The sequence below is a fragment of the Acomys minous genome, assembly GCF_964271855.1.
Source record: "Acomys minous genome assembly, chromosome: 1".
Lineage (NCBI taxonomy): Eukaryota > Metazoa > Chordata > Mammalia > Rodentia > Muridae > Acomys > Acomys minous.
Window position 1 is genome coordinate 26146922 of NC_140483.1, and position 27313 is coordinate 26174234.

The 27313-nt window shown below is 42.2% G+C and overlaps 1 protein-coding gene and 1 long non-coding RNA gene across 3 annotated transcripts; one reads left to right on the forward strand and one right to left on the reverse strand.

Moving 5' to 3' along the window:
- Nucleotides 1-13765, forward strand: LOC311596155. 2 transcript variants are annotated; one of them, XR_014778736.1, is made up of 3 exons: nt 1-1445; nt 3681-3805; nt 11206-13765. It is a non-coding gene; the product is annotated as an uncharacterized lncRNA (long non-coding RNA). The 2 variants fall into 2 exon arrangements; XR_014778737.1 differs by lacking the exon at nt 11206-13765 and having other exon boundaries at nt 3681-5253.
- TMCO1 (transmembrane and coiled-coil domains 1) lies at nt 5143-26773 on the reverse strand. The gene is made up of 7 exons (XM_084779309.1): nt 26561-26773; nt 25950-26027; nt 21781-21840; nt 20122-20168; nt 17343-17410; nt 10317-10461; nt 5143-5960 (listed from the first exon to the last, which is right to left on the reverse strand). The coding sequence occupies exons 1-7, from the start codon at nt 26628-26630 to the stop codon at nt 5862-5864; spliced, it is 567 nt and encodes a 188-aa protein (XP_084635435.1). The 5' UTR covers nt 26631-26773; the 3' UTR covers nt 5143-5861.
- Between the last annotated feature and the right edge of the window lie 540 nt (nt 26774-27313).

Consider the following 27313-nt stretch of genomic DNA (forward strand, 5'->3'; position numbering starts at 1 on the left):
TGTCACTAAGGCCCCGTAGGCCCTGTAGATTTTTCAAAAGCTACTTTATTTAGGGTTCTTAAACACTTCAACCTCACGCCTAATCCACCCACCAGAGGAAGGGGAGAAAGAAAGTTAATAGTTGTGGACCTGTTTAGATGTAGTTCCGTGAGCCAATCCCACTTGGCATTGTCAGGATACCAGCAGAGCAGTCGAACAGTAAACACCAAATGGCAGCTCAAATCCGTAGCAGTGGCACAATCCAGCAGAAACAGCAAGGCTCCGCTGAATTGGCACGAAGTCAACAAAAGTGGCCAGAATCAGCCTGAGTACCATGAGAAGTTCCCTGGAATGTTCTGCGAAGCGAAGCGAAGACCAGCAAAGACCAGTGAAGCGTTACACAGGGTAGCAATGCAAAAGTGTTGTCTAGCTGTTCATGAGGTTCTATTTATATTCTTTCTAAACATCATGCACCCCCTCACATGCCTGTTTTCAGCAAAACATGTTCTCTCACCAGTTTCCAGAAAAGCATCACATGACACAACTGAGTTGTTTGGTTTGGTTTGGTTTGGTTTGGTTTTTCAGAGACAGGGTCTCTCTGTGTAGCCTTGGCTTCCTGGACTCGCTTTGTAGACCAGGCTGGCCTTGAACTCACAGAGATTCTGTCTGCCTCTGCCTTCTGAGTGCTGGAATTAAAGGCGTGCACCACCACACCCGGCTGACACAACTGAGTTTTTAAAGAAACCAGAAACTTTCACTTGTAGGCCCAGAAGGAAGAAGGCTGTCTGTGAACTGAAAACATGAGTCATGGTAAGACTTTCCTTCTTCGAAGCTATTCTCTCAAGCTTTGGCAATGGCAAAACCAAAGTCTAACAGTTCCCAGAGGAAATGGTTGGGCAACCAAGAACAACAAAAATAAGCAAACACTCCTCCACTTTCTACTATGTATTTTTTATTCAGAATCTCACTAAGTTGCCCTGGCAGGTTTTGAACTTCCAACTCTCCCATCTTAGCCATTTTGAGGAGCTGAAATTACAGGTCTTGTGTCCCCTGGCTATATGCCTGCCTATAAACTTATGTCGTACCATTTTAGTTAGCATACAAAATAATGTGTTTTGTCATGGCATTTTCATACACATTTCTCCCCTCACTGGTTTCCTACCTCATGGGCTCCTTGAAGGTAAAGCTTCTATAGTCTTTTACCGACACACTAGCCCAAGACTTCCCCAAACGGAATCAATGGCTTCCTTCCTTGTGTACCTCCATGACAAAATATGTTGCCCTCATTACTGCTTATCTCTCTTCTCCCAGGACACTGTTAATGGCTGCTTGAATTGCTTTGATAAACTGAAAAAAGAATCACCATAGGGAAGTTATATTCACAATGCAAAACCATTTGAGGACTAGCTGAAGAACGAGTTACAGAGGCAATCCATCTGCAACCATGAACTTCTTCAAGAGTGGATGTAATAGTCTTTATTATTTCAAGTCTTCTAGGTCTTTTAATCTTTCTTGTGCAGCAGCAAATCTTCTCTACTGAGATAAGCAAGGGATTGGTTTTTGTTATTTATCATTGGAGAAAAAGATAAGGTTTTTAATTAAATGGTGTATCTTAAATTATCTACTGAACAACGAGTGCAGCTAAGCCTAGAAAGAAATGAAATGTGCTCACCCACAAGCCTAGCGCTTTATCAGTAAGATATACTAGATAAGGCTTTTGGACAAGGGGACTCTAACAAACTAACATATCTTTGGGAGTTGGCCCTGTGATAGAACAATTCACTGCAGAAATGTAATCAATGTCTAACCTAGGTTGCTTTTGTTTCCCCCAAAAATGTTTCACATATTAATCATTGAACCAAGCCACTAGTGCAGATCAAAGAACATAACATACACACTCTCACTTAAAGATGCCTGGCTCCAGAGAGTGCTGATACAGTAACTGTGATCTGGACTTAACATTAGATAAATTGTTATCTCATGTACAATTCCTGAGAGACCCAGCTTAGTTCTCCAGAGTCTCCTCCTGAAGATATGTCTGATTTTATCAATAATTTCACGTAAGCCCTTCAGAGAATGATGTGATGGACTCTGTGATCCAAGGTCTCAAGAAAAGTCTGCTGGGCGGTGGTAGTGCACTTCTTTAATCCCAGCACTCGGGGAGGCAGAGGCAGGCAGATCTTTGAGTTCAAGACTAGTCTGGTCTGCCTAAAAAAGGGAAAGCTTGGCCGGGCATGGTGGCATATGCCTTTAATCCCAGCACTTGGGAGACAGAAGCAGGTGGATCGCTGTGAGTCCAAGACCAGCCTAGTATACAAAGTGAGTCCAGAACAGCCAAGGCTATACACAGAGAAACCCTGTCTCAAAAACAAAACAAAACAAAACAAAACAAACAAAAAGAAAAGTTTCACAAGCTTATTAACCCCATTTTCCAGATCAGGAGACTGAGGCTTAGAGCCAGGCATGGTGGCACATGCCTTTAACCCCAGCACTCAGGAGGCTGTGAGTTCAAGGCCAGCCTGATCTACAGAGTGAGTTCCAGGACAGCCAGGGCTCTATTACACACACACACACACACACACACACACACACACACACACACTGTCTTGAAAAACAAAACCAAAACAAAAAAGGTCATTGTTAATTGCATAAGAGAAACCTAAACAAAAATATAGGGAAGGAAGTCTAATTCAACCATGTCAAGGTCAGAGAAAGCTCACACAAGGTGATGGTGACTTGCAGAGCACCAGGAGAAAATGAGATATAAGAACATATCAGGCAGAGAACAGAGGCAGCAAAGTCCCCAAACAAAAAGGCAAACAAACAAACAAAAAATATCAAAAATAAAGAACTTATTTAGTCAGCTAGCCTGACTGAAGCCTAGGAGTCAGGAAGTAGGGGGTGGAGGTGTGGGAGGGAGAACTGAGACCTGGCTTGAGGTAATGATCTGTGCTCAACAGTTTAAACTGACATAAGCTAGTAGGAGCCATAGGCCGACTGTTCTCAAAGGCGTAAGACAATCAGATACGGATTACACAAAAACCATTGCCAAAGCAGAGTGAAGAATGGGATGCGAGGTTGAGACCAGAGTAAATCAAACTACCTGGGAGATGGGTGCAGGGAATTAAAGGGGCATTGATGAGCAAGTGTTGGTGACATCCCTCATAGTGGTTTCTTTACCCAGAGTCTGTTAGCATCAAATACTGGAAAAGACTAAGCCAGCACTAGTGCCCGAGACGTGCATGGCTTTGGGGATTGACCTGAACACACAAAATTTGGGATCAGGTGGGCCACGAACTCTGATGGAGACACACCAGTCACCTGGAAACTGTTTATTATTTAAGAGGCAGGTTGGCTAGTATCCATAGGGTGCCTCAGGGATGAGAAAGCTATGGTTGATATACTTTCTGAACACAGCCAGTTTCCGTACTCAACCAGGCAAGGCCTCACCATTCCCATGGGCCTGAGACATCGGGGTCCTTGACATAGCTGTACTCCTGTCAACAACACACACAACCCCAGGACTTCATCTGCTCCCCAGAAGTCCTACTGCAGGGGTGTTCTTGTACAGCCCACCGCTAGTTTAAAGTTAAAACAGCTTTGGGTAACCTTCTGCACCTGCCCATCTTTCTCACATGTACAGTCTTAGGAATAGAGAGCTGCACTCAACAAACAAGTGTTAACTATCGCCATCTATTTAGATTTTCGCTGGTAGCCCAGAAACCCATTAAAGCACCATGGAGTTGTAACAGGGAACTAAAACGCAACCTCTGGAGCTCAGGATGCAGCTCAGGATGCAACGCCCTTCTGAATGACCAAGGCCCAGGTGAGATTCCCAACACTCCTGAATAAAGCACTCAAAAGACAGTCCTTGGAAATGGAAATAAAAATCAAAGGAATGTTATTTAAAATCTCAGTAATTCAAGTCTGAGTCCCCAGTAGATGTACCTCAAACAATCTTCACCATTCCCTACCAAATCAATTATGTTCTAGAAGCTTCGGTTACATTCTGGCTAGTGCTTGCTTTACTGCTGAGACTTCTGGTGAGTCTATGAGAGTATGCCATGGGCAATTGTGTGGCACTCCGCTACCATCGCTCCTGTGCTAAGAACTGTAGTTCTAAATAAACATGGTGTGATAAAGGAAATACAAACCAGAGAAGAAAAGGTTCTGTAGCTCAGATGGTGAGCTCATGATGTGTTTTGCTTTAATATAACAGCAAATATTATGTTCACAGGAAGGTCTAGAAACAGCAGACCAGTCTCCATGAGCATCTCTAGTGCTCTGAGACCAGACTCCAAGTATGGCTTGGCCCTCTCCCATGAGGCTGCTGCTTTAGGTCAAGCAGGAAGGCACTAGATAAGCACAAAGTATCTAACCGTAGCATTATTCCTTTCCTTCCTTCTCTTGCATTTTGTGCTGGGGAAGTTTTTATTGCCAACTTTACATAACCCTGAAATTGCCCCGAGTTGGGCATGGTGGCGCATGTCTTTAATTCCAGCCTCGGATCTCTGTGAGTTCAGGGCCAGCTTGGTCTACAAAGCAAGCCTAGCACAGCCAGGACTGTTACACAGAGAAACCCTTTCTCAAAAAACTAAAAAAGAAACTGCCTGGATCAGCCATGTCTAAGAGAGACTGCCTTGACTGAGGGAGGGCCAGTCCAAACCTCTACAGCGTGTGTGGAGTCTTCAGTCTTCTCTAGGCATGTGGCTGGCCTGTACAAGAGTTGGAGAGATGGCTCAGAGGTTAAGAGCACTGGCTGTTCTTCCAAACATCCTGAGTTCAATCCCCAGCAACCACATAGTGGCTCATAACCATCTATAATGAGATCTGGTGCCCTCTTCTGGCATGTAGGTATACATGCAGGCAAAACACTGTATACAAAATAGTAAATAAATCTTAAAGAAAAAAAAAAAAGCTAGCTGAGAGCAAGGCAGAAAGTGAGTGGGTAAGCCATTCCTCCACAGCCTCAGCTTTGGTTCTTGCTTGAATTTGAACCTTACTTCTCTCAGTGATGAACTGTGACCTGGAAGTGCAAGCTGAAATAAACCCTTTCCTCAAAGTAAGTTGCTTCTGGTCTCAGTGTTTATCAAGAAAGCAAAATAGAAAACTTTCAAGTACACTAGGACAATTCTATATTTTGAACATATAAGACAAGGTTGGTAAAAGAATGCATGACAAAATTTTATTTTAACTCTTTTGGGCCAATGCTTACCCTTATGTTCAGATTACAGAAAATATTTTCTTAATATGCAAAAAAAAAAAAAAATCAAACCTCTCTAAATGAAACAGCTAAAAATTTGGCTCATTGTCAAACATAAGTAACATATTTGGCTTTTATAAAAACACATGTGACTCCAATTAAGTTGTTACACAAACTGTTTTTTCCTCCTAGTTTCCTAATGCTCACAGGCGGCTTCTCCGGTACATGGCACATACATAGGCTTCGTCAGTCCCATTGAAATACTTATGTGGAACAAGAAAGATGATATTTGTGGCTACAGAAGAATCACCCAGCCGGGTGTGGTGGTGCACGCTTTTAATCCCACCACTTGGGAGGCGGAGGCAGGTGGATCTGTGTGAGGCCAGCCTGGTCTACAAAGCGAGTCTAGGACAGTCAAGGCTACACAGAGAAACCCTGTCTCGAAAGAAAGAAAAAACAAAAACAAAAAAAAAACTACCCAAATTTAACCAATGAGTCCACTTATTAAAGAAGGCATCCATGACCAAAAAGCACTCTCCTGTTGGTTAACTGCCATTCTCATTTTGATCATATCCTAAGCTGGGAAATAACTCAAAGCTAGAGTGTGGCCAGGTGCCTTGCCAGTCTGAAGATGCGAAGGTCTTGAAAGTATGATAGGAAATAAGAATTCTGTTTTCCTTCAAGAAAACTTCCCAGAAGGAGGTGGGGGGCCAAGAAATCCACCAGCTTGTTTGGTGGCAGCTCGTGAAGGGGCAAGGCCAAGAATCTTCTGGATGTTCTGTAAGAAAGCACAGTAAGAACTGATATGTAATATAAGCTATGAAAGAGTATTTTACATACATCTCCGCAAAGTACAGTTACAGGCAATGGGGTGATTACGTCATTTTTTATGTAATAAAGATCACAACAGTAAGAGCTGTATATACTTAACAGGACCTGGGGATGCTAATCTAAAGAAGCTTTTTTTAAAAAGATGTATTTATTATTATGTATACAGTGCTCTGCCTGCATGTACACCTGCAGGCCAGAAGAGGGCATCAGATCACATTATAGATGGTTGTGAGCCACCATGTGGTTGCTGGGAATTGAACTCAGGACCTCTGAAGGAGCAGTCAGTGCTCTTAACCCACTGAGCCATCTCTCCAGCCCAAGAAGATTTTTTTTTTCTTTTTTCTTTTTCTTCCTTTTTTTTTTTTTTTTTTTTTGGTTTTTCGAGACAGGGCTTCTCTGTGTGTAGCCTTGCCTATTCTGGACTTACTTTGTAGATCAGGCTGGCCTCGAACTCACAGAGATCCACTTACCTCTGCCTCCCTAGTGCTGGGATTAAAGGTGGGCGAAGCTGACTTTTTAAAGTGATTCTCACACACACACAGGCACGCACACACACAAAGAGAGACAGACAGACAGACAGGGAGACACTGAGACATTCTTACTGAAGTTCCAAGAATAGAACCTATGGCCTTGTCATGGTAGGCAATCACTCTGCCTCTGAGCTGTACTGCAAGCCTCTCTCTACATAATCTTTTTCTCCTTTCTTTCTTTTTTCCTTTTTAGTTTTTCAAGACAGGGTTTTTCTGTGTGGCCTGGCTGGCCTGGAACTCATTCTGTAGGCCAGGCTGTCCTCAAACTCAGAGATCTGCCTGCCTCTGACTTCTAGGTGCTGGGATTAAAGGTGTATGCCACCATGATAGCAATCTCTTATTTTTAACACAAAGCCTATAAAATACAAGGGAAGTAGGGCTGACTTTAGTACTCACTGCAAATGGTGACAGAGGGGCTAGGACACAGCTCAGAGGAAGAACACTTACCTAATGTGGAGCTTCTGAAAATCTTTAAACCTTCCCATCTTTTCCTTTGTCTTAATTGTATCTAATGCAACAGTATAGTTTTTTTTTAAATAATTTATTTTTATCTTATGTGCCTCAGTGTTTTGCTTGTATGTGTGTGAGGGTGTCGGATCCCCTGAAACTGAAGTTGCAGACAGTTGTAGGTGCTAGAAATTGAACACCTAGGCCCTCTGGAAGAGCAGCCAATGCTTTTAACCATTGAGCCAACTCTCTAGCCCTCTAACACAGTTAAAAAACAAAAAACAAAACAAAAGAATTCTATTCAGTTTGCTTTTAAAAACTGAACTAATTCCTATAAAAAACCAATTATTTTTATGTTTTGATTTCTTTGGCTAATATAACATTTAATTTAATTACGTAACAAGTAAAACCAGTATAAACAGGTTTTGGGAAACAGTCGACTTTTGGAAGAGACAAGCGTGGGTGTGCTAAAGAGTACTCATGAGCAGACAGCTGACTAGAAAATTGATTGGCATATGCCTTAACAAGAATGGAGAGGGCTGATGAGTGGGCAAGGTTAAGTAAAGGCCAACTGTTCAACAGTATCCAGCACTTCTGAAGAAAGACCTTAGGGATTATCGTATTACTCTTGATTCCTTCATTTGGTATCTGAAAAACTGAACTTTTGGAAAGAAATAGTGGATTATCCAAAATAACAAGGCTAAGTAGGAAGTGGGTGTGGTGGCCCACATATGAAAGTCCAGTGCTCAGGAGGTAGAGGAAGGAAAATCAGAGTTCAAGGCCAGCCTGAGCCACATACAACCTATCTCAAAAAAGTTAAAGTTTAAACTCATATGGTTTGATTCTTCATCTAGTGGGTTTTCTTCCCCCACACTTTCTATGTTAAGGTTCTGGCACTCAGTGTACACAGTCTTATACACCTCAACTACCTGATCCCTCAACACTCCAGTGTCTCTTGGGCTGAAGACACCAGGAGAGTGCCCTGATCGAGGCTTCTGTGGAAGTACATACTCCTTTAACCCCTTGCCAGACTATACTGCAGTAACAAATACAACTTCAAGGACCTCTTTAAATTGTATTTATCATAAAAATATTTAAATATATACAGGATGCAATAGCTCATACTTTAATGAGAAATTTTTAAGTCAATTAAGAAGACCAATCATTAATAGTTCAGGCTAGAGGAAAAATATCTGAGTTTGTATTACTTTTATAATAAAAATAAGCACACATGTCTGCAAAAAAAATTAAAAACAAAAACAACTGTACCAAATAGTGAGAAAAACCAAGCAATATGCTACTAATTTCCAGTTTTTAAAATTTGAGCATTGAAAATGGGCATGATGGCATATGCCTGTAATCCCAGCACTTGGCAAGTAGAGGCAGAAGATCAGGAGTTTTAAGGCCAGCTTGAGACACAGAAGATTGTCTCAAAAAATAAAGTTAAAAACAACAAAAACTGACAAGTACTTCCTGGGCACCTACCATGTACTTAGCACTAGGCTAAGGGTTCTGAGAAATAAGAACAATTTGAAATTAGACATGAGAGGACACATGATGATAACACATTTGCCCAGTCAACAAACAAAGCAATACAAGTCTAGACAAAACATACAAGGGATCTTTGCTTAGTTACTCTCCAGAGACAGGGATCAATTATGAGTCCTTGTCATTTTCCAGAATAAAAACCAGTTTAAAAACTCTGATGGCCTTTAAATGACAGGTTTACTGCAATGAAGTAGAAAATAGAAAGAAAAGTAAAAGCTATTATGGAGAAACAAGACACTGAGTGGGTAGATTAAGAGCCTCATGCTACTGTGGAGACCTTCACCTCTGACTCAGCACAGCAGGGCCAACAGTCCCTCTCATGTGCTCTCAACCATGGCCAGTGAGCAGCAGTTAATGCAGTCCCATAACTAGTCAAAGGGCTGAGAACACGTGGCTGTGAAGCGTCAGCCCTAAATGGGACAGTCACATCAACCCCTGCCCTAAGCTTCAGGGCATATCTCAGAAGAAGATGGGGAGGAGTGATGTAATCTACTGTCTTCTGGATGTGACAGGGCCACTGAAGTCATGAACTTACGGCAGTTGTGGTTACCTACACAAGACTAGTCAACATTCCAGCATGGTGCTTGGAGAGGGCTTACAAGGCCTACTCCTAGCCAAGGAGCTGCCAGGCGAGAGAGAGTCTCTTTTTTGCAAGAGTGGTGAGTGGTAGGTTGCCTATGCCCCTCTAGTGAACAGCCTCATGCCATTTGCACATAGGTAACACTAAATGGGCCTCGTAAACTAAGGTTATTTAGAAAGGAAGACACAAAGTCAGGAAGGGACATGTCTGAGGGGGGTCCGGAGAAGTTGAAGGGAGATGCAGGGTCTAAATATCCAAAACACATTTGTATATATACATAAAAGTCTCCAGAAACAAAACATATTAAGATGGGCACCTCTTTAGTCCCAGCATTCAGGAGGCAGAGGTAGGTGGATCTCTGTTAGTTTGAGGTCAGCCTCATCTACAAAGCAAATTCTAGGCCAGCCAAAATTACATTGTAAGACCCTGTCTCAAGTTAAAAAATGAAATTAAAAATATATATTAAAAAAATTTTAAGCCATGCAGTGGGGGTAAAAACCTTTAATCCCAGCACTTGAGAGGCAGGCAGATATCTGTGAGTTCGATGCCAACCTGGTCTACAGAGTGAGTTCTAGGACAGCCACGGCTACAGCTAGGGTAAATTCGAGTCCATAGTCCATAAGCTTCTAACTTACTTATTTTCGGTTAAAAAAAATTTCTAACATAGTATGAGGCCTAGAATCCACTGTCAGCACTGACAGAAAACTCAAGTCTTTAGTACCTGGGCTTCATTTCAACTGCAAATAACCTAAAATTATTAAATTATTGGTGATCTTGTGTCAGAATATGGTCCAAGAATGGAGTCATGGGAGGGGAATTCTGACTGCTTATGAGAACACTCCAAAAAACCAAGACAAGAGTCTTGTTTCCTTGGAATGTATTTTCATGTTCCTCCCAGGTGTAGGAGTGAAACTTACCTTAGATTATTCATTACAACTGGCTATTGTTATTTGGTTATATGCATTATAAAAAACATTTTTTTGCCATGTTCTACTTGTTTTTGTTATTGTACACCTTATTCTCTCTGGATAAAACTAAAGTCAGTAGTCTAGATTTGCAGGCATTTAGTATAGAATTCCAAAGTGAGCAACAGAAAGTACTCAGGAGCACAGATAAATACTGCCAGCATTACAGAGTTAAGGCTAGACTGAGCAGCCACAGGAAGGAAAGCTATACATATAAAGGTGTAGATACTCACTTGCCGAATTGACATAGTACAGAGAATATACAGGAAGATGAAGGAGCAGTCTGTGCTGTCATCTCCCAGCAGGTTTCGGTGAGACAGTCCTTGGATGTAAGACAGAGGAGTGAAGGGGAGCTTTGCCACCACTCTACCATCGAATCTAAAATGCAAAAATAAAAGCAAAGAACTGTTGTTTTTAGAAAATCAACAGGTATTTCCAGAGAAAAAAAACATATGGGCATAAGTAGCACCCTTCAACCAGGACTGAAGATGCAGTGATGTGAGGAAGGGCTCCGCTAATCAGTGCTCTCTACACACAGGCTCTCTGTGCTCCTGCCATGAAGACCCTGCACACTCAATTACAGACATCCCGAAAGACTTACATTGTGTACAGTACAGATATTAATATGTGCTCTATTAGAAATTGAACTAATAATTTTTAAAGTATACTCTCAGCTGAGCATGGTGGCATAAACTACTCTCAGCACTCAAGATGCAGAGGCAGGTGGATCTCTCTGAGTTCGAGGACAACCTGGTCTGTACATATCGAGTTCTGAGGCTACATAGTGAAGCCCTGACTCAAAAACAAACAAATACACAAAACAGAATAAAGGGAGCAGGCTGGAGAGATGGCTCAGCAGTTGCATCACTTGCTGCTCTTCCAGAGGATCAGGGTTTGAGCCCCATTACCCACATCGTGGCTCACAATAGTCTGTAACTCCAGTTCCAGGAGATGTCACCTGACTTCTGCAGGTGACACCAGGTATGCACAAAGTGCATACATGCAAGCAAAACACCGGCATACATTTTAAAATATATATCCCCTTAAGTAGTAAGGAACCTGGCATATGTTAGCATGCATATTGTAATGAAAACTTTTTTTTTTTTAATGAAAACCTTTTAGGGACCAGCAAGGTGGCTCACTGTGTATGGCGCCTGCTGTCAAGCCCGATGCGCTGAGTGCCATCCTGGAATCCACATGCTAAGAGGAGAGAAGGACGGCCTCCTTCCAGTTGTCCTCTGGCCTCCACATGAGTACCTCAGCGCGCATGAGTGTACCCCGAACACACATGCAGACAAAGTTTGTTTGGATTTTGTTTGTTTTGGTTTTTGGATACAGGGTTTCTCTGTGTAGCCTTTTTTTTTTTTTAAGCTTTAAAAAGTATTTTGGGTAAAAATATATTTTAATACCAAGAACTAGCAAGAAGAGGAGCACTTTTAACTTCTGAAATCTAATGTTTGGTTTTATAAGAAATATTTGGGTTCATAATTCTCAGTCCTGAGGGGTTGAAGCATCACACGTCCTGACACTCTAGACAAACGCCACCACACACTCGTGAGGCAATGACAAGGACAGTAAGTACCATCTTGAGATTATGATTGCAAAGCTTCTTGAAAGGATGCCAGAGGCACCAAGAAGACCTAAGCCACATCTAGGGAAACCTGGGTTTCAACCTGTCTCAGAATATAAAGTGGAAAGAGGCTGAGGAAGGCACTGAAATCAGCTTCTGCCCTTCACATGTTTGCATAGGCATCGCCACCCTCTCTCCCCTCTCCCCTGCGCACACACGCACAGACAACCACAAGCATCACCACCCTCTCTCCCCCTCTCTCCTGCGTGCACACGCACAGACATCCACCTACATCATGGGGGAAAGCACCAGGAGCAGCAGCAGCAGCAACGTTGTTTCTTTCCTCGACAGCATAACTCTGCACACAGTACCTTGGCTGTCCTGGCCTCTATCTGTAGACCAGGCTGGCCGCAAAGTCACAGGGATCTGCTTGCCTCTGTCTCCTGAGTGCTGGATTACAGGCGTGCGCTACCACTGCCCAGATAGCATTTTTTTTTCCAGATAAGGTCTTGTTATATCCCAAGCTGTGCCCAAATTTTGCAATGTCTCTGCTTCAACACCAGCAATCCTCCTGCCTTCCCCTCTCCTAGGGCTCCTCGACAAAGTCTTACTTGTAAGTATTTTCCCACAGAGGACCAGAAGATTTTATGAGGAATAGCTAAACAAATGTTCCTAATCTGAAAAAGGAAAGAGCTGGGACAAGGTAGATTGTTTGCTTAAGTACACTTCAGCTTTGTGAATCCAGAGCAAGACTGCTCTCTTGAGTACTCGTACAGGGAAGCATAGTTGGACTCAGTAAAAGAAATTACTTTCTTTTTAAAAGCCAGGGTCTAATTTAGCCTCAGGGAGACTCTCTCTGGTGTGATTCTGAATATCTGATCCTCCTGCCTCTACCTGCAGACATGTGCCACCATTCCCAGTTTATGCAATGTTAGGATTGAACTCAGGATTTCTATATGCCAGGCAAGCAAACACTCTACCAGCTGAGCTATACCCAGGAATTATTTTCATACTCTAAAACCTACACTAAAAGTATAGGTTCTCATGTAAACATTAGGTCCCTCTTGTAGAAATAAAATTTGGAAATTTACCTGGGCATGGTGGCTCACACCTTTAATCCCAGCATCCAGGAGGCAGAGGCAGGCAGACCACTGTGAGTTCAAGGCCAGCCTGGTCTACAAAGCAAGTCCAGGACAGCCAAGATAACATAGAGAACCCCTTTCTTGGAATAAAAATAACAAACATAACAATAAAATTTTTTAAATTGGAAATTTAACTGCGAGAGCATTGCTGACTGTTTCCAGTTCTAAACCTTCTTTTAAAAGGTCCACTTCAGCTGGGCATGGTGGCGCAAGCCTGTGATCCCAGCACTCTGGAGGCAGAGGCAGGAGGATCTCAGTGAGTTCGAGGCCAGCCTGGTCTACAAAGTAAGTCCAAGGCTACACAGAGAAATCCTCTCAGAAAACAACAAGCCTTTCCACTTCACGGAATCACATCAAGAAGTGAAGCAACTGGGAAGTGCGTGCTCTCTGGTACAATGGCTGCTTCTCTGGTCTCCCTTCTTAGTCTAACCGTGGGTGCCTTTTTCCCTTTTTCTTTTGTACAGAGTCTCATTGTATAGGTGAAACTGACCTCATGTCTCCTGTGTCTGAGGCTAGAATACAGAGTCTCTTAAATACCATTTCTCATCTTAACATGTGTACACTGCTAGCAGAGGCTGCTCAGTGTGTTAGTGCACACCTCTCAGGCTATGATCCTAGAGCTTGGAGGCAGGGGTAGGACAACTGCAACTTCAAGGGCAGCCTGGACGCCACAGCAAGATCTTGCCTCCATTTTATTAAAAAGAGAATTAAAGCAATGATAATAACAACATCACAAAGACTCACAATCTACTTATATTCTAAAGAATGAAGCTAGAAAAGATACGTGAAAGACTCAGAAATAAGGTACAAAATGTACATAAACAGACTTACCAGAAATACTATTGTTTAATGAGACCATTAAAAAGTATAACATGAGGCAGAGACAGGTGGAACTCTGTGAGTTTGAGGCAAGCCTGGTCTACAAAGCAAGTTACCGAACAGCCAGGGCTATTATAGAGAGACCCTGTCTCAAAAATCAAAAACAAAGTACAACAGGTTAAACACTCCAAAGTTAATTTACAAACGTTTATTCTACTATTATGTGTACATGTGTGGGTATGCATACTGCAGTACGAGTGTAGAGGTCAACGAGCATTCTGTAAGAATTTGTTTTCTCCTTCCACTTTTATGTGGGTGTCAGGCTTGCACAGCAAGCTCCGTTACCCACTGAGCCACCAAGGCAGCCCCCCATCAATATTTTAAACACTTAATTGATATATTGTACGGGCCATGGAGCAGAGGGAGTGTGACACATCAGAGCATGCATAGAATGTGGAATTAGAACATGGTTATCAGCTATCTGTCTCCTCAAATGCTTATCAATATTTTTTTCTGTGTGGTGGAAACAATCAAGATCCTTGCTTCCAGCTATTTTTATAATTATTTTTACTTTATATACATTGGTGTTTTGACTACATGTACGTCTGTGTGAGTGTCAGATCCACTGGAACAGGATCTGACAGTTCACAAACATCTGTGAGCTGCCTTGTGGGTGCTGGGAATTGACCCAAGGTCTTTCAGAAGAGCAGTGAGTGCTCTTAACTGCTGAGCCATCTCTCCAGACCCTCCAGCTATTTTTAAATGTACAATAAATTATTACAAAGCATGACTGTCCTATATAGAACTGACATCCCTGAAGCCTGCATGGTAGAAAAAAAACAACTTTTGGAAGCTATCCTTTAATATCTACATGCATCCTGTTGAGCGCCCTTCATTACCACCCACAAAAACAGGAAATGGGGGAGATAGAGTTATAGGATAGAAGTCATGGGTTATAAATATCCTGGAAAGTTACTTAATCTTCAAATGCCTTCCATGTCCAAGGGCCTATGATTCCAAGAATAATCAGATGAGTAGAATTTATGAGGTTTCTTGGGGTTTTGTTTTCTTTTCAAGATAAGATCTCAATTGGGTGCAGTGACGCACACCTTTAACCCTAGCGCTCAGGGAGACAGAGGCAGATGGATCTCTGTGAGTTCAAGGCCCTCCTGGTTCCAGGATGTAGACCAGGCTGTGTCTACCTACCAAGTGCTGGGATATTAAAGTCATATGCTATCATGCCTGGCTAGAAAGTTTACATTCTCTTATTTGGACATTCTCTAAATCCCTCACCTAGATAAAAATAATCCCTTCTTCTCCTTTTCCTGGTATACCTCACACTATTTCTATCATAACATCCACCAATGTATCCTTTTAGTCTCTTATCTTCCTGTAAAATATTGATAGCACTGAAACATAGGAAGGGTAGGTACACTTTGGAAGGAAAAACAGGACAAAGAGAAGGAAATTCGAGGAGAAAAAAAGAGAGGGAGGTAAGACAAGAACGTCTGAGCAAGCCTACTGATGCCGTGTAGTCCCAGTGAACTCTGCGTGTCTGGCCAGACATGTCACAGCAGTGCCACGATTACTCTAGTCTGCTCCGTGATGTTTAAACAACAGGACCTGACCTCATTGCTCAACGAGATTACAGTTGTTAAGACTCTATTTTAAGAGTCAAAATGTTTTTATATGAATACCTTCAGTTTGAAGAAGCATATTAGCAAGAGATTTAAAAACAGAGAAACATACTAAATTATTTTTAAACAGCATATAATATCTAACCTTTTGTCTGATAAACTAAATTAACATTCTTACTATTAAATAGGGTTTATTTGTTGTTCTCTCTTTTTTCTTTCTTGGTTTTTTGAGACAGGGTTTCTCTGTGTAGCCTTGGCTATCCTGAATTCTGTAGACCAGGCTGACCTTGGAACTCACAGAGATTGCCTGCCTCTGCCTCCCACAGTCCTGGGATTGCAGGCATGCACCACCATACCCAGCTTCTATTAAGTATAAAAGTTATTATGAACTGGGCAGTGGTAGTACACACCTTTGATCCCAGCACTTGGGAGGCAGAGGCAGGAGGCTTTCTGAGTTCGAAGCCAGGCTGGTTTACAGAGTGAATTCCAGGACAGCCAGGGCTACAGAAAAACCCTGTCTTGAAAAACCAAAAAAAAAGAAAAAGAAAAAGAAAAAAAGGTTATTCTATCAATGGTTCTCAATCTTTCTAATGCTGTGACCCTCTAATGGAATTCCTCATGTGACCCCCAAACAGAATTATTGTCATTGCTACTTCATAACTGTATCTTTGCTATTGTTACGAATCATAATATAAATATCTGCTTTTTGTTTTGTTTTGTTTTGTTGTTTTTTCAAGACAGGGTTTCTCTGTGTGGTCTTGGCTGTCCTGGACTTGCTTTGTAGACCAGTCTGGCCTCAAACTCACAGCAATCCACCTGCCTTTGCCTTCCAAGTGCTGGGATTAAAGGTGTGTGCCACCACACCCGGCAAATTCTGCTTCCTAAAGATCTTAGGCGACTTGTGAAAGGGGTTGTGACCCACAGGTAGGAAACTGCTGTATTATGTGATTGTATTCTTTTAAAATGAAGTTCTTACATAATTATTTTGAAGTTATAAAAAAAAAAAAAAAGATTGGTCGCAACATGGCTCAGAGGGAAAGGTACTTGCATCATGCCTGAGGACCTGAGTTCAAATCCCAGGAAGGGAAGGGACTACACGTACACACACACACACACACACACACACACACACACACACACACACACAAATACATGAAATAAAAAATGTCTTTAAGAAATCCACACTGAAGTTATGGGTACAAAAGCATGAAGCCTGCTACATACTCTCAAATGATTATGAAAGGTACATGATTGTGAGGATATGCTCAAAGCACATTACATACTCACAAAAATCTCCTTATGCCAGGCATGGTGGCACAGGCCTTTAATCCCAGCACTCAGGAGGCAGAGGCAGGAGCATTGCTGTGAGTTTAAGGCCAGCCTGGTCTACAAAGAGTCCAGGACAGCCAAGGCTACACAGAGAAACCCAGTCTGGAAATAAAAGGGAAAAACAAATACTGTACCTTCACATAGTGAATATAACCCAATTTTAAAAAGGGCAGTCAGTATGAGGGAATACACTCAATGTATAGTATATACTTGTGACACAGTATCATGTACAATAAATATACAATGAAAAAGGCTTTTTTAACATGTGAATAATATGTACAGGAAAAATTAATATATATAAGAAAAAAAGCAATTGAAGTGAAATAACAACTGTTAAATCTGGATAGTAGAAATATTATTCTTGTAACTTTAAGTCTGAAATTTTATTTTCTTTCTTTTATTTTTTTGGAGGGGTAGTTTTTGTTTTGGTTTGGTTTGGCTTGGTTTTTTTTTTAGTTTGTTTTTCAAGAAGGGTTTCTCTGCATAGTCCTGGCTTTCCTAGAGTTTGCTCTATAAACCAGGCTGACCTTGAACTCACAGAAATCTGCCTGCTTCTGCCTCCCAGAGTGCTAGGATTACAGGCATGCACGACCATGCCCAGCCCTTTCATTATTTTTGAGAGAGGATTTGGCTAAAAAGTCTAGGCTGGCCTCACACTTAGAATAACTTTGAAATTCTGGCAAATAAAATGTTACTAAAAATCTCATGCATAGCTGCATGCAAACATAAACATTAGGCAAAAGCATAGAAAAGGCTACTCACATGGAATTAAACATTCCCATTAAGGCAGTAAAACAGAAACCAATCGCAAACATGGACTTCATTCGCACCTACAAGGAAAGCAAAAAGTGTTCACTTCACACTATCAATAAATACATACAGAAATAAATACAGCACACTGCAAAATTGAAGTCTCATGTAATTTTTCTTAAAAAGTTTTCCTAGAGCTTGGTGTGATGGCACACACTGGGAGGGACAGGCTGATCTGTCAGTTTGAGGTCAGCCAGGGCTACACAGTGAGACTCGTCTCAAAAACAAACAAATAAACAAGCAAACACACCAGAAAGTTCTCCTTTGCGAAAGCTCTTTGCTATCTAACTCCCCTTCCATCTCCAATCCGTCCTCTCCTTGTTACTTCCTGTTACAGCTCAGAGGCCTCGTCCTGGCCAACCAGTCACAGGTAACAGTGTTGATTGGGATGCCTGTTCCATTATTGTTACGGTGGAGTCTGGCTAGCTTTGAATTCTTGGACTCAGTAACTATCTACCCGCATCTCCTAAGTAGCTGGGGTCACAGACATGGTACTACAGCAATTCCTGGCTATGAAAAGCACCTTTTAAAAAGGACAAACTTGAATTTTCTTAGGCCTTTTCTTTAAAGGGTGGCTGGAATGAAGAACATAATGCCTCAAGGAAAAGCATCACCAGTCAAATAAAATTGTCCTGATGGTCCTGATGAGTGAGTCTTTGAGGGCATGCAAGCCTAAAGACTGGCTTAGGGCTGCCAGCCTCTTGAATTCATGAGCAACAGAAAGAACACAATATGGTGGCCATTGTGAGTTTGGTAACTTGTTATTTGCAACTAAATTCCTTTCTTGTTTGTTTGTTTGTTTTGGGTTTTTTTTTTTCCCCCGAGATAGGGTTTCTCTGTGTAGCCTTGGCTGTCCTGGACTAACTTTGTAGACCAGGCTGGCCTCGAACTCACAGCTATCCACCTGCCTCTGCCTCCTGAGTGCTGGGATTAAAGGAGTGCACCACCACCACCCAGCTTGCAACTAAATTCTTATTAAATTCTTTAATCCCATAAATGCATAAGTAGATAAAGCAAGTATAAAAATGTACAATTTTCTAACATTATCTCTAGATTACTAGTATAGTGGCAACTTTTGTTTTTTGGTTTTTTTTCAAGACAGGATTCTCTGTGTAGCCTTGGTTGTCCTGGACTCACTTTGTAGACCAGGCTGGCCTCACACTCAAGAGATCTGCCTGCCTCTGCCTCCCAAGTGCTGAGATTAAAGGCGGGCACCACCACGTCTGGCTTACAGTTGCAGTTTTTATCTCATAAATTTCAAATAGTAAACATGTTAAAAAATTGTGCTAAAGGGGCCGGGTGTGATGGCACACGTCTTTAATCCCAGCACTTGGGAAGCAAAGGCAGGCGGATCACTGTGAGTTCAAGGCCAGCCTGGTCTACAAAGCAAGTCTAGGATAGCCAAGGTTACACAGAGAAACCCTGTCTCAAAAAACCAAACCAAACCAAACAACAACAACAAAAATGTGCTAAAGAGCCAGGCATGGTGATGCACTGTTTAATCCCAACACCTGGAACCAGAGGCAGGTAGATCTTTGTGAGTTTGAGGCCAGCCTAGTCTACAAAGAGAGCTTCAGGACAGCCAGGGCTACACAGAGAAACCCAGTCTCGAAAAAATAAAAAATAAAAAATAAAAAGGGGGTTAGAGAGATGATTCAGTGGTTAAGACCACTGGCTGCTCCTTCCAGAGGACCTGGGTTCAATTCCCAGCACCCAAATGGCAGCTCATAGCCATCTGTAATTCAACTTTTAGGGATCTTTTTTCTAGCTTCTGCAGGCACCAGGCATGCATGGACATACATATAAGCAAAATGTTTATAGACATGAAAAATAAATAATAATGGTTTTTCTAATTTTTTATTTTATTTTGGTTTTTCGAGCCAGGGTTTCCCTGTGTAGCCTTGGCTGTCCTGGACTCACCTAGTAGACCAGGCTGGCTTTGAACTCACAGAGATCCACCTGCCTCTGCCTCTCCAGTGCTGGGATTACAGGCATGTGCCACCACTCCTAGCACATGGTTTTTCTAAACAGAAAACTTTTTAAAAACACTAAGCATGGTGCGTCACTTTAACTACGAATCAGAGGTGATGGAGACAATTGCACATGTTATTCTGGGATGTGTCATTTGCATCAGTGTTTTATCTCTATTAATGTTTGTGCTTATTATTGCATAAAAAATTTGGAGCCGGGCAAGGTGGCGCACACCTGTAACCCCAGCCTTTGGGAGGCAGAGGAAGGTGGATCACTGTGAGTTAAAGGCTGGCCTGGTCTATAAAGCAAGTCCAGGACAGCTGGGGGGAGGGAGAAATGAGTATGAAAAAAAAAAAAAAGCAAGATATTTCTGAAGGAGACAAATTATAACCTCCAAAGCAGCCTTTATAAACAAACTTAAAATGAACTTTGTTGGGGAGGGGGAGTGTTGTTTGTTGGTTTTCTTGAGATAAATTCTCTCTAATCCCTGGCTGCCCTTGAACTTCGAGATTCCCCTTGCTTTTGATTCTGAGCGCTGGGATTAAAGGCATGCACTACTATGCAAGCTTTAAAACGAAGTTTAAATGTGGCAGCATATTTTATTTCTATTTAGCCCAATAATACTTATGGTTATTACTTATAGCCCTGATAAATAATAAATTTTAAGAACGTCAATGCAATATATTTGACGCAAATAGAATTTTTGTTTTAAAACAATTGCTTATGTGGCTCATAGTGAAGTTAGACTCTGGATTCTCACCATAGACAGATCTCTGTTGTTGTTCTTTAGTTTCTCCTCTTGTCTCTCTGAAAAGAATGAATAAACTGGTGAGTACAAATATATTAAGCACAGTATAATTCTTGAATAAGTTATCACTGTCTGGAGATTACAAAAGCATTTTGTTTCAATATTACTTAATAAGATGAAGTGAATATATAGGTTGCTACTTACTTTGTCCTAACAGAATATTTAAATATAGAAGAGTGCCAAAATATTTCTATGTAAAAAAGTGCTATAAGTGGCACTTAAAGGCTGGTGGTAACCAAAGCTGTCGAACTGGACTCCAGAACCACCGAACAAGAGAGAAATCAAGACACAGAAATCTAACCACCTTCCTGGAGCTGGTGAGGTCAGAGATCTAAGAAAAGACTACTGGGGCTGGAGAGGTGGCTCAGCAGTTAAGAGCACTGGCTGCTCTTCCACAGGACATACATTCAGTTCCCAGCACCGTGTGGAAACTCACAAATTAAAAACGTTAAAAAAAGGAGAAGCTACTGCTGCCACCTTGCTACACAAGCGGAATTCTTTACTACACTCTAAATCGTGCCCTCACACTTACAGGTAACTGTAGCTCCCATCCTCATTAAAAAAGCGTCTCTTTACAGCAAATGGAGATCTTCACAGAAACTCACAACTGGACACAAAGCAAAAAGCAGACAGACCATGGAGATCACAGCTCCTGTACCCATGCTCAGGGCACATCACAAAGGAGGGAGCAAAAAAATACATCTACATCACAGCTCCTGTACCCACACTCAGGGCACGTCACAAAGGAGGGAGCAAAAAGATCCTAAGAGCAAGAATACCAAGAGCTTGCTGTGACACAGTGTCTCCTGGAAATGACTGCGTAACCAAGACCAGATCACAGCACAGCACCCATGCTAACGTGGAAGGGAAAACTTCACAGGTCCCACCCCCCAGGGAAATAACTGCAGGCAGCTGATAACTGCTGGGAGACAGGGAATCAGCCTTGCTCAGGGATAAGCCCTCTCATTGGTTATCCAATAAAAACAGCCAGTCTTGAAACCATACACACACAGCAAAAACAGACGAAGCAGATTGTATTTATATACTTGTGCATGCATATACATACATGTATGTACCAATAACAATCAAAGAACAAGAGGCTATTGATTTGAGCATGGGGGCAGGTATGGGAAGGGCTTGAGGGAGAGCTGGAGGAATGACAGGGGTAAAGTGATGTAACTGTTTAATTAAAACTATATTTAAAGCTGGGTGGTGGTGGCGCATGCCTTTAATCCCAGCACTCGGGAGACAGGCGGCTCTCTGTAAGTTCGAGGCCAGCCTGGTCTACAAAGTGAGTCCAGGCCAGCCAAGGACACACAGAGAAACCTTGTCTCGAAATAGCAAAACAAACAAACAAACAAACAAAATATTTAAAACTTTTTAATCTAGGGGGCTGGAGAGATGGCTCAGTGGTTAAGAGCCCTGTCTGCTCTTCTAGAGGTCCTGAGTTCAATTCCCAGCAACCACATGGTGGCTCACAACCATCTATAATGAGATCTGGTGCCCTCTTCTGGCCTGCAGGAGTACATGCAAACATAATAAATAAATAAATAAATAATAAATCTTTAAAAAATTTTTTTAATCTAAATTTTATTTAGGTTACTCTCTCACCTATCTTCTTTTTTTGTTGTCGACCAGCTGACTCTGTTATAGTTTCCTTCTTCTTTTCTACTGTAAATATAAACACATAAAATTATATATTAAGAGGATGCTTTATCACAGATGAGTTACAGGAAAGTTACACTGAAGAACTTTGGTCATGATTGAGTTAACTGGCCTGTTCCCTTAACTGCTAGCAAAAAAGCAAAATTACCTTTAAGGGCTGTGAGTACAGCCCCAGGGCAGTGCATTTGCTTAGTATATGAAAGGTCTAATTTTTTCCCCAAAGACTCTACCTAAGTAGGACTGCTTTTTGGCATTGGTATTCTCCAAACAGCAACAAGAATTACATCAGCACAAGAAAATAAATTGGCTTAATTCTAATTCAAACCTATTTATAAACTTGAAAAAGTTCCCATCCCTAGATCCATGCTGAATTCTAAATATTAAGTACCAGAAAAAATTATGCATTCACCTCTATGTGTTCAAGACTGGCGCTGTTGTATACGCCTGTATTTTCAGAACTCCACAGGCTAAAGCCAGAAGATCACAAGCATAAGGCTGGGCTGAGCTACATGGCAACAATTCCAAGGGATCAAAAACGGTCACAGGCTGGGGATACAGCTCAGTAGATAACTTACTTAGCATGCTCAAGGCAGATAGGGCAACCCTTAGTACCACAAAATAAATAACCTTCTTAAGTGTGTTCAAAAAGAGAATTTACAATATTTTTTTCTTCTTTTAAATGTCCTTCATTAATTGCTGTCCATTTGGTTGTAAATTACAGAGGTCGGACACCATGCTCATTCACGCTGTATTACATTTATCATGGTAAACCCGACCATATAGCAAGTGGCCACAGATGTCAACTGGTCATACAAATAATAATACAAATTAGCCAGGTGTGGGGGTGCACACCTTTAATCCCAGCACTTGGGAGGCAGAGGCGGGCAGATATCTGTGAGTTCGAGGCCAGCCTGGTCTACAAAATGAGTCCAGGACAGCCAAGACTACACAGGGAAACCCTGTCTTCAAAAGAAAAAAAAAAGACATGAGAACATTCATTCAATATCAAATGTGATATTAAATTCTATATATGACATAAGGAACTTGTATTTGGACACCAGTGCATGCTGCTAAGTAGCTGTGATCATAACATTTCTCAGAAAAGTGCTCATCTACGACACACACTGGGTTAGCATCAAGCACTGGGCTAGGGGCTACAGATAATACTCTGCCTTCACATATATTACAGTGTAGTTGAGCAGAGAAACATAATCCTAAAAACCACAGTCCACAGGTAGGTAGATTGAAACTGTGGCCAGGTGGTGGTTGTGCGCACCTTTAAATCCGGGCACTTGCAGGGGTATCTGAGTTTGAAGCCAGCCTGGGCTATTGAGTGAGTTCCATGATAGCCAGGGCTATCACATCTGGCTTCCTCTTTTTTTTTTTTTTTTTTTTTTTTTTGAGATAGAGTCTCACTATGTAGTCCTGGCTAGCCTGAAACCTGCTGTGTAGACCCAACTGGCCTTAAACATGGTACTTGAAAATAGGTGGTCCTGGCAGATACAGAGAGATATAGAAAGATCCAAAACCATTCAAGAACACAACAGTTATAGGTTTTGATAATGAAATATCAACTGGTATTAGGTAATAACAAATACTTGAACAAAGGGAGGGTGGTTTATACCTGTAACTTCTAAAGGGTAAAAAACTAGGAGGGTCACTGTAGGCCAAGGCCAGCGTGGGTTACAGAGCAAGTTCTAAAGCAGCCAAGGCCAGATCCAGGTGAGGTGGCGCACGCCTTTAATCCCAGCACTCAAGGAGGCAGAAGTGGGTGCATTTCTGTGAGTTCAAGGCCAGCCTAGTCTACAAAATCAGTTCAAGACAGCCGTGGCTACAAAAAGAAACCCTGTCTCTAAAACAAACAAAACAAAACAAAGCGAGACGTGTCCCAAAAAAAGTAAGAAAACAAAACAAAAAACCCAAACAACTTTTACTGTTTACCATACATCAGCCACTGTTCTAGTGGTACAGGAACAAAGAACCACACCCTACCAGTGTTTTCATGCTAGTAAGCAGAAGCAAGCAGCAAAGAAATCTTACAACTTTTTTTTTAATTTAAGTTTTTTGGGTTTCCCTGCTAGACGTATAGAATCACTGAGGTAAGAAAATCCTGGGAGAGCCGGGCGGTGGTGGCGCACGCCTTTGATCCCAAGCACTCGGGAGGCAGAGGCAGGCGGATCGCTGTGAGTTCGAGGCCAGCCTGGTCTACAGAGCGAGTCCAGGACAGCCAAGGCTACACAGAGAAACCCTGTCTCAAAAAACCAAAAAAAAAAGAAAAAAAGAAAAAAAAGAAAATCCTGGAAGAGGATCATGTTTGTGAAGGTAAACATCATGAATTTGGTTTTAAATATGGTGAGCCACCATTATCAACATAAATAAAGAACAACCAACTCTAATTTTAAAAACTCCAGGCATGATAACAAATGTCTGAGTTTAGTCTCCGGTTCTTTGTTTTCTCGTGATGGCAGTCTATCATTAACTTTCTGAGTCTCAAGCTCCTGTCCCATGCAGTGCAGACATTTATATAACTGACCACAGTGGTTGCTATGTGAGTCAAATGAGACTTTTTTCTTTTTCTCACTGCTGAGGGTTGAACTCAAGACTCTGCGCATGCTTGGCACAACCTCCATCACCGTAAAACCCCAGCCCCTCAAGTAACATGATTTAGGGGGAAGAAATGGAAGGCGAGCTGAGGAATTCAGCAGCTGGCAAAGGGCTTCCTTATCCTGCACAAAATCCCCAGCACCCCATAAACTGGATGCGGCAGTGAGGAACTATACCCCTAGTGCTTAGTAAGCAGAGGATCACAAGTTCAATGCCAACCTCAGCTAAAGAGTTCAAAGCTAGCCTGGCCTTCTTGAAACCCTCTCTAGAAGCCAGCTGTAGTGGCACACACCTTTAACCCCAGCACTCGGGAGGCAGAGGCAGGCAGATCACTGTGAGTTCCAGGCCAGCCTGGTCTACAAAGTGAGTCCAGGACAGCCAAGGCTACACCGAGAAACTGTCTTGAAAAACCAAAAAAAATTAAAAAATAAAATAAAAATGACACTCACAAAATTTACAAAGATATAAGAAAAGGAAAATGAAGCTAGTTGTAGAAATTGCAGGAAGGAAAGTCAGGTGTGGTTGTGGGCTGTGAGTGGCTGTAAATCCAAGAGGATCAGATCAAGGTCATCCTCGGCTACATAGTGAGTTCTAGGCCAACCAAGGCTAAATGAGACCCACCTCAAACAACAACAAAAAGAATACGGGGTACCAAATGTGCCTAGAAAGAACCATTCAACGCCCCAGTAATTGGGGAGCTGAGGCAGAGGCATCATATACGTGAGGTCTGCCTGGGCTACATAAGGCCTTGTCTATCCCATCAGTTGTGCCGCGCTGAATTTTAACTTTACTTCAAAGGCAACAAATTTTGACCTATTTTAATCTTTTTTTTCAAACATTTTTCAACTTTCTCACCCTGACACTAGTCATAACAACATATCATTCTCCAAACACAACTCACATTAGTTAAAATCTCTATGTTTGCTAAAGTAATTTCCTCCCCATATCTTATTTTCAATCTACAGTCTAACTAGCCCACAAGGGACTATAAGACCACCTGCACCATGAGGCCTTCCCTGGTCTCTCACACCAGAACAAGACCTCTTCTTTAGAATGAAGACTGTGTGACTGACACACACACACACACACACACACACACACACACACACATCCACCATGACCTCTCTCCCTTTAGCTTTTTGTTTTCTTGAGGCAGGATCTCAATATACAGCTCCGGCCTGGATCACTATGTAGGCCAGGCCTGCCCAATCTGGAGCTTCATCACACACAAATCCCTTTTAGCTTTATTAATGCACAAGTCTTCAATTTCTATTTTTATACCAAGGCGAATTATGGTTTTGCTTGTTTGTAATGTGTGACTGACTCTCCCTATGCAGCCCACAATAGCTTAGAACTCAATCTTTTCTTGATGGCCTGAACGCTGAGATTTCAGTTGTGTGGCCCCAGCCAAGCATACTGAGCTCTTTTTGTCTTCTTGGTATCATTTGGTGCTCCTAAAATAGCTACTGTGAACCTAACAAGCTCAAACTGGCAACTGTTACAAAACTCACATTTTTTACTTTGTTTTTCCACTTCTGCCTTCAATCTCTTGTATTTGTCTGTCCTGTAAACCAGGACCCAGGTTATGCCTAAAACATAAAAGCAACATAATGAGAAAGTATTGGAATGGTCACAACAAACTGTTTTTGTTACTCTTGGAAACAAAATAACTTCAACATTTTGTTCTAAACTTATCAGTAATTAACTTTTTCCAAAGTCAGATCAAAACATGTTTTTCAAATAATGTATCCACAAGGTCAGGTGTGGTGGCACACGCCTTTAATTCCAGCACTCAGGAGGCAGAGGCAGGCGGATAGCTTGTGAGTTCGAGGCCAGCATGGTCTACAAAGCGAGTCCAGAACAGCCAAGGCTACATAGAGAAACCCTGTCTCAAACAACAACAACAACAAATGTATCCACAAATTCGTCAAAGACAATCAGGAAGTCGGATTCCACACTATCTTCCAGCTTCTACTGAGGAAGCAAGCGCCCAGGATTTCTTGCAATGGACCATGTAGTTCGCAAGAAGTGAGGCTCCTGATCTTTGCTCCGGAGGCGCTAGGGACCCCTGTGCCCTTCCACCCTGAGACTAATCAAAGGTCCAAGAAACAGCCACCCTCACCCTCGGCGAGCAGCGCGGTGCACACGGAGATAAAAACGATGAGCAGCGTGTCTGCAAACATGGTGCTCATCTCGCTCGTCCCCGCGCTCCCACCCTTCACGGGCGAAGCGCTCACGAGCCAGGGAACCCGCGAAAAGACTTCGCGGGACCGACCCTCGGGGAACACTAAAACTTTGACAGCACGGAGGCCTCCCTTCCGCTTCCGGGGCGCCGACCCGGAATTGCAGGTTTCACCCTTGCTGTGTGGCTACTTGAATCGGAAGAAACCAACCCGCAAGTCTCGGGGGTTGAAGACTCGCGCTCAAACCCAGTCTCGCGAGAGTTCCAGGTACAGGTCTCTCTAAGGATGACGGCGTCGTGGAGTGTCACCCCTAGGCAGTGTGTCCGATCGAGTCTGATCCTCTGCTTACTTCGGCATTTGAGTCCTGACATTCGGCGCCTGGGCGTCACCTTCAGTCCCACTTCCGTAGCCGAAAAGTTAGACTAACACGTTAGCGAACGCCAGGGTTTGGGCGCTCGCCCTTGTCTTGGGGTAGTCATCTGTCGTTGGTTAAAATACGCCTTTACTACAAACGTTTGCACACACTAAGCCTAAGATTTTATCTGCGGCGACACAGTTTACGGGAATGAAGTGGAAACACTGAATTCGATGATTCAAAGTGCTTTTTTAAAAAAGCAAAAAAAACTTTCTAGGCAAAATGAGAAGTGGTGGGTAACTGTGTTTGGAAATGAATGATGTGTAAAAGAGCAAGT

Bases quoted from the DNA above. Each gene is read 5' to 3' on its own strand.
- TMCO1 (XM_084779309.1), bottom strand. From the start codon at position 26,630: ATGAGCACCATGTTTGCAGACACGCTGCTCATCGTTTTTATCTCCGTG. The intron at 21,841-25,949 runs GTGAGTTTTGTA...TTATATTTACAG, and splicing joins GGAAAAACAAAGTAAAAAAT to TAGAAAAGAAGAAGGAAACT. The intron at 20,169-21,780 runs GTGAGAGAGTAA...CATTCTTTTCAG, and splicing joins ACAACAAAAAAAGAAGATAG to AGAGACAAGAGGAGAAACTA.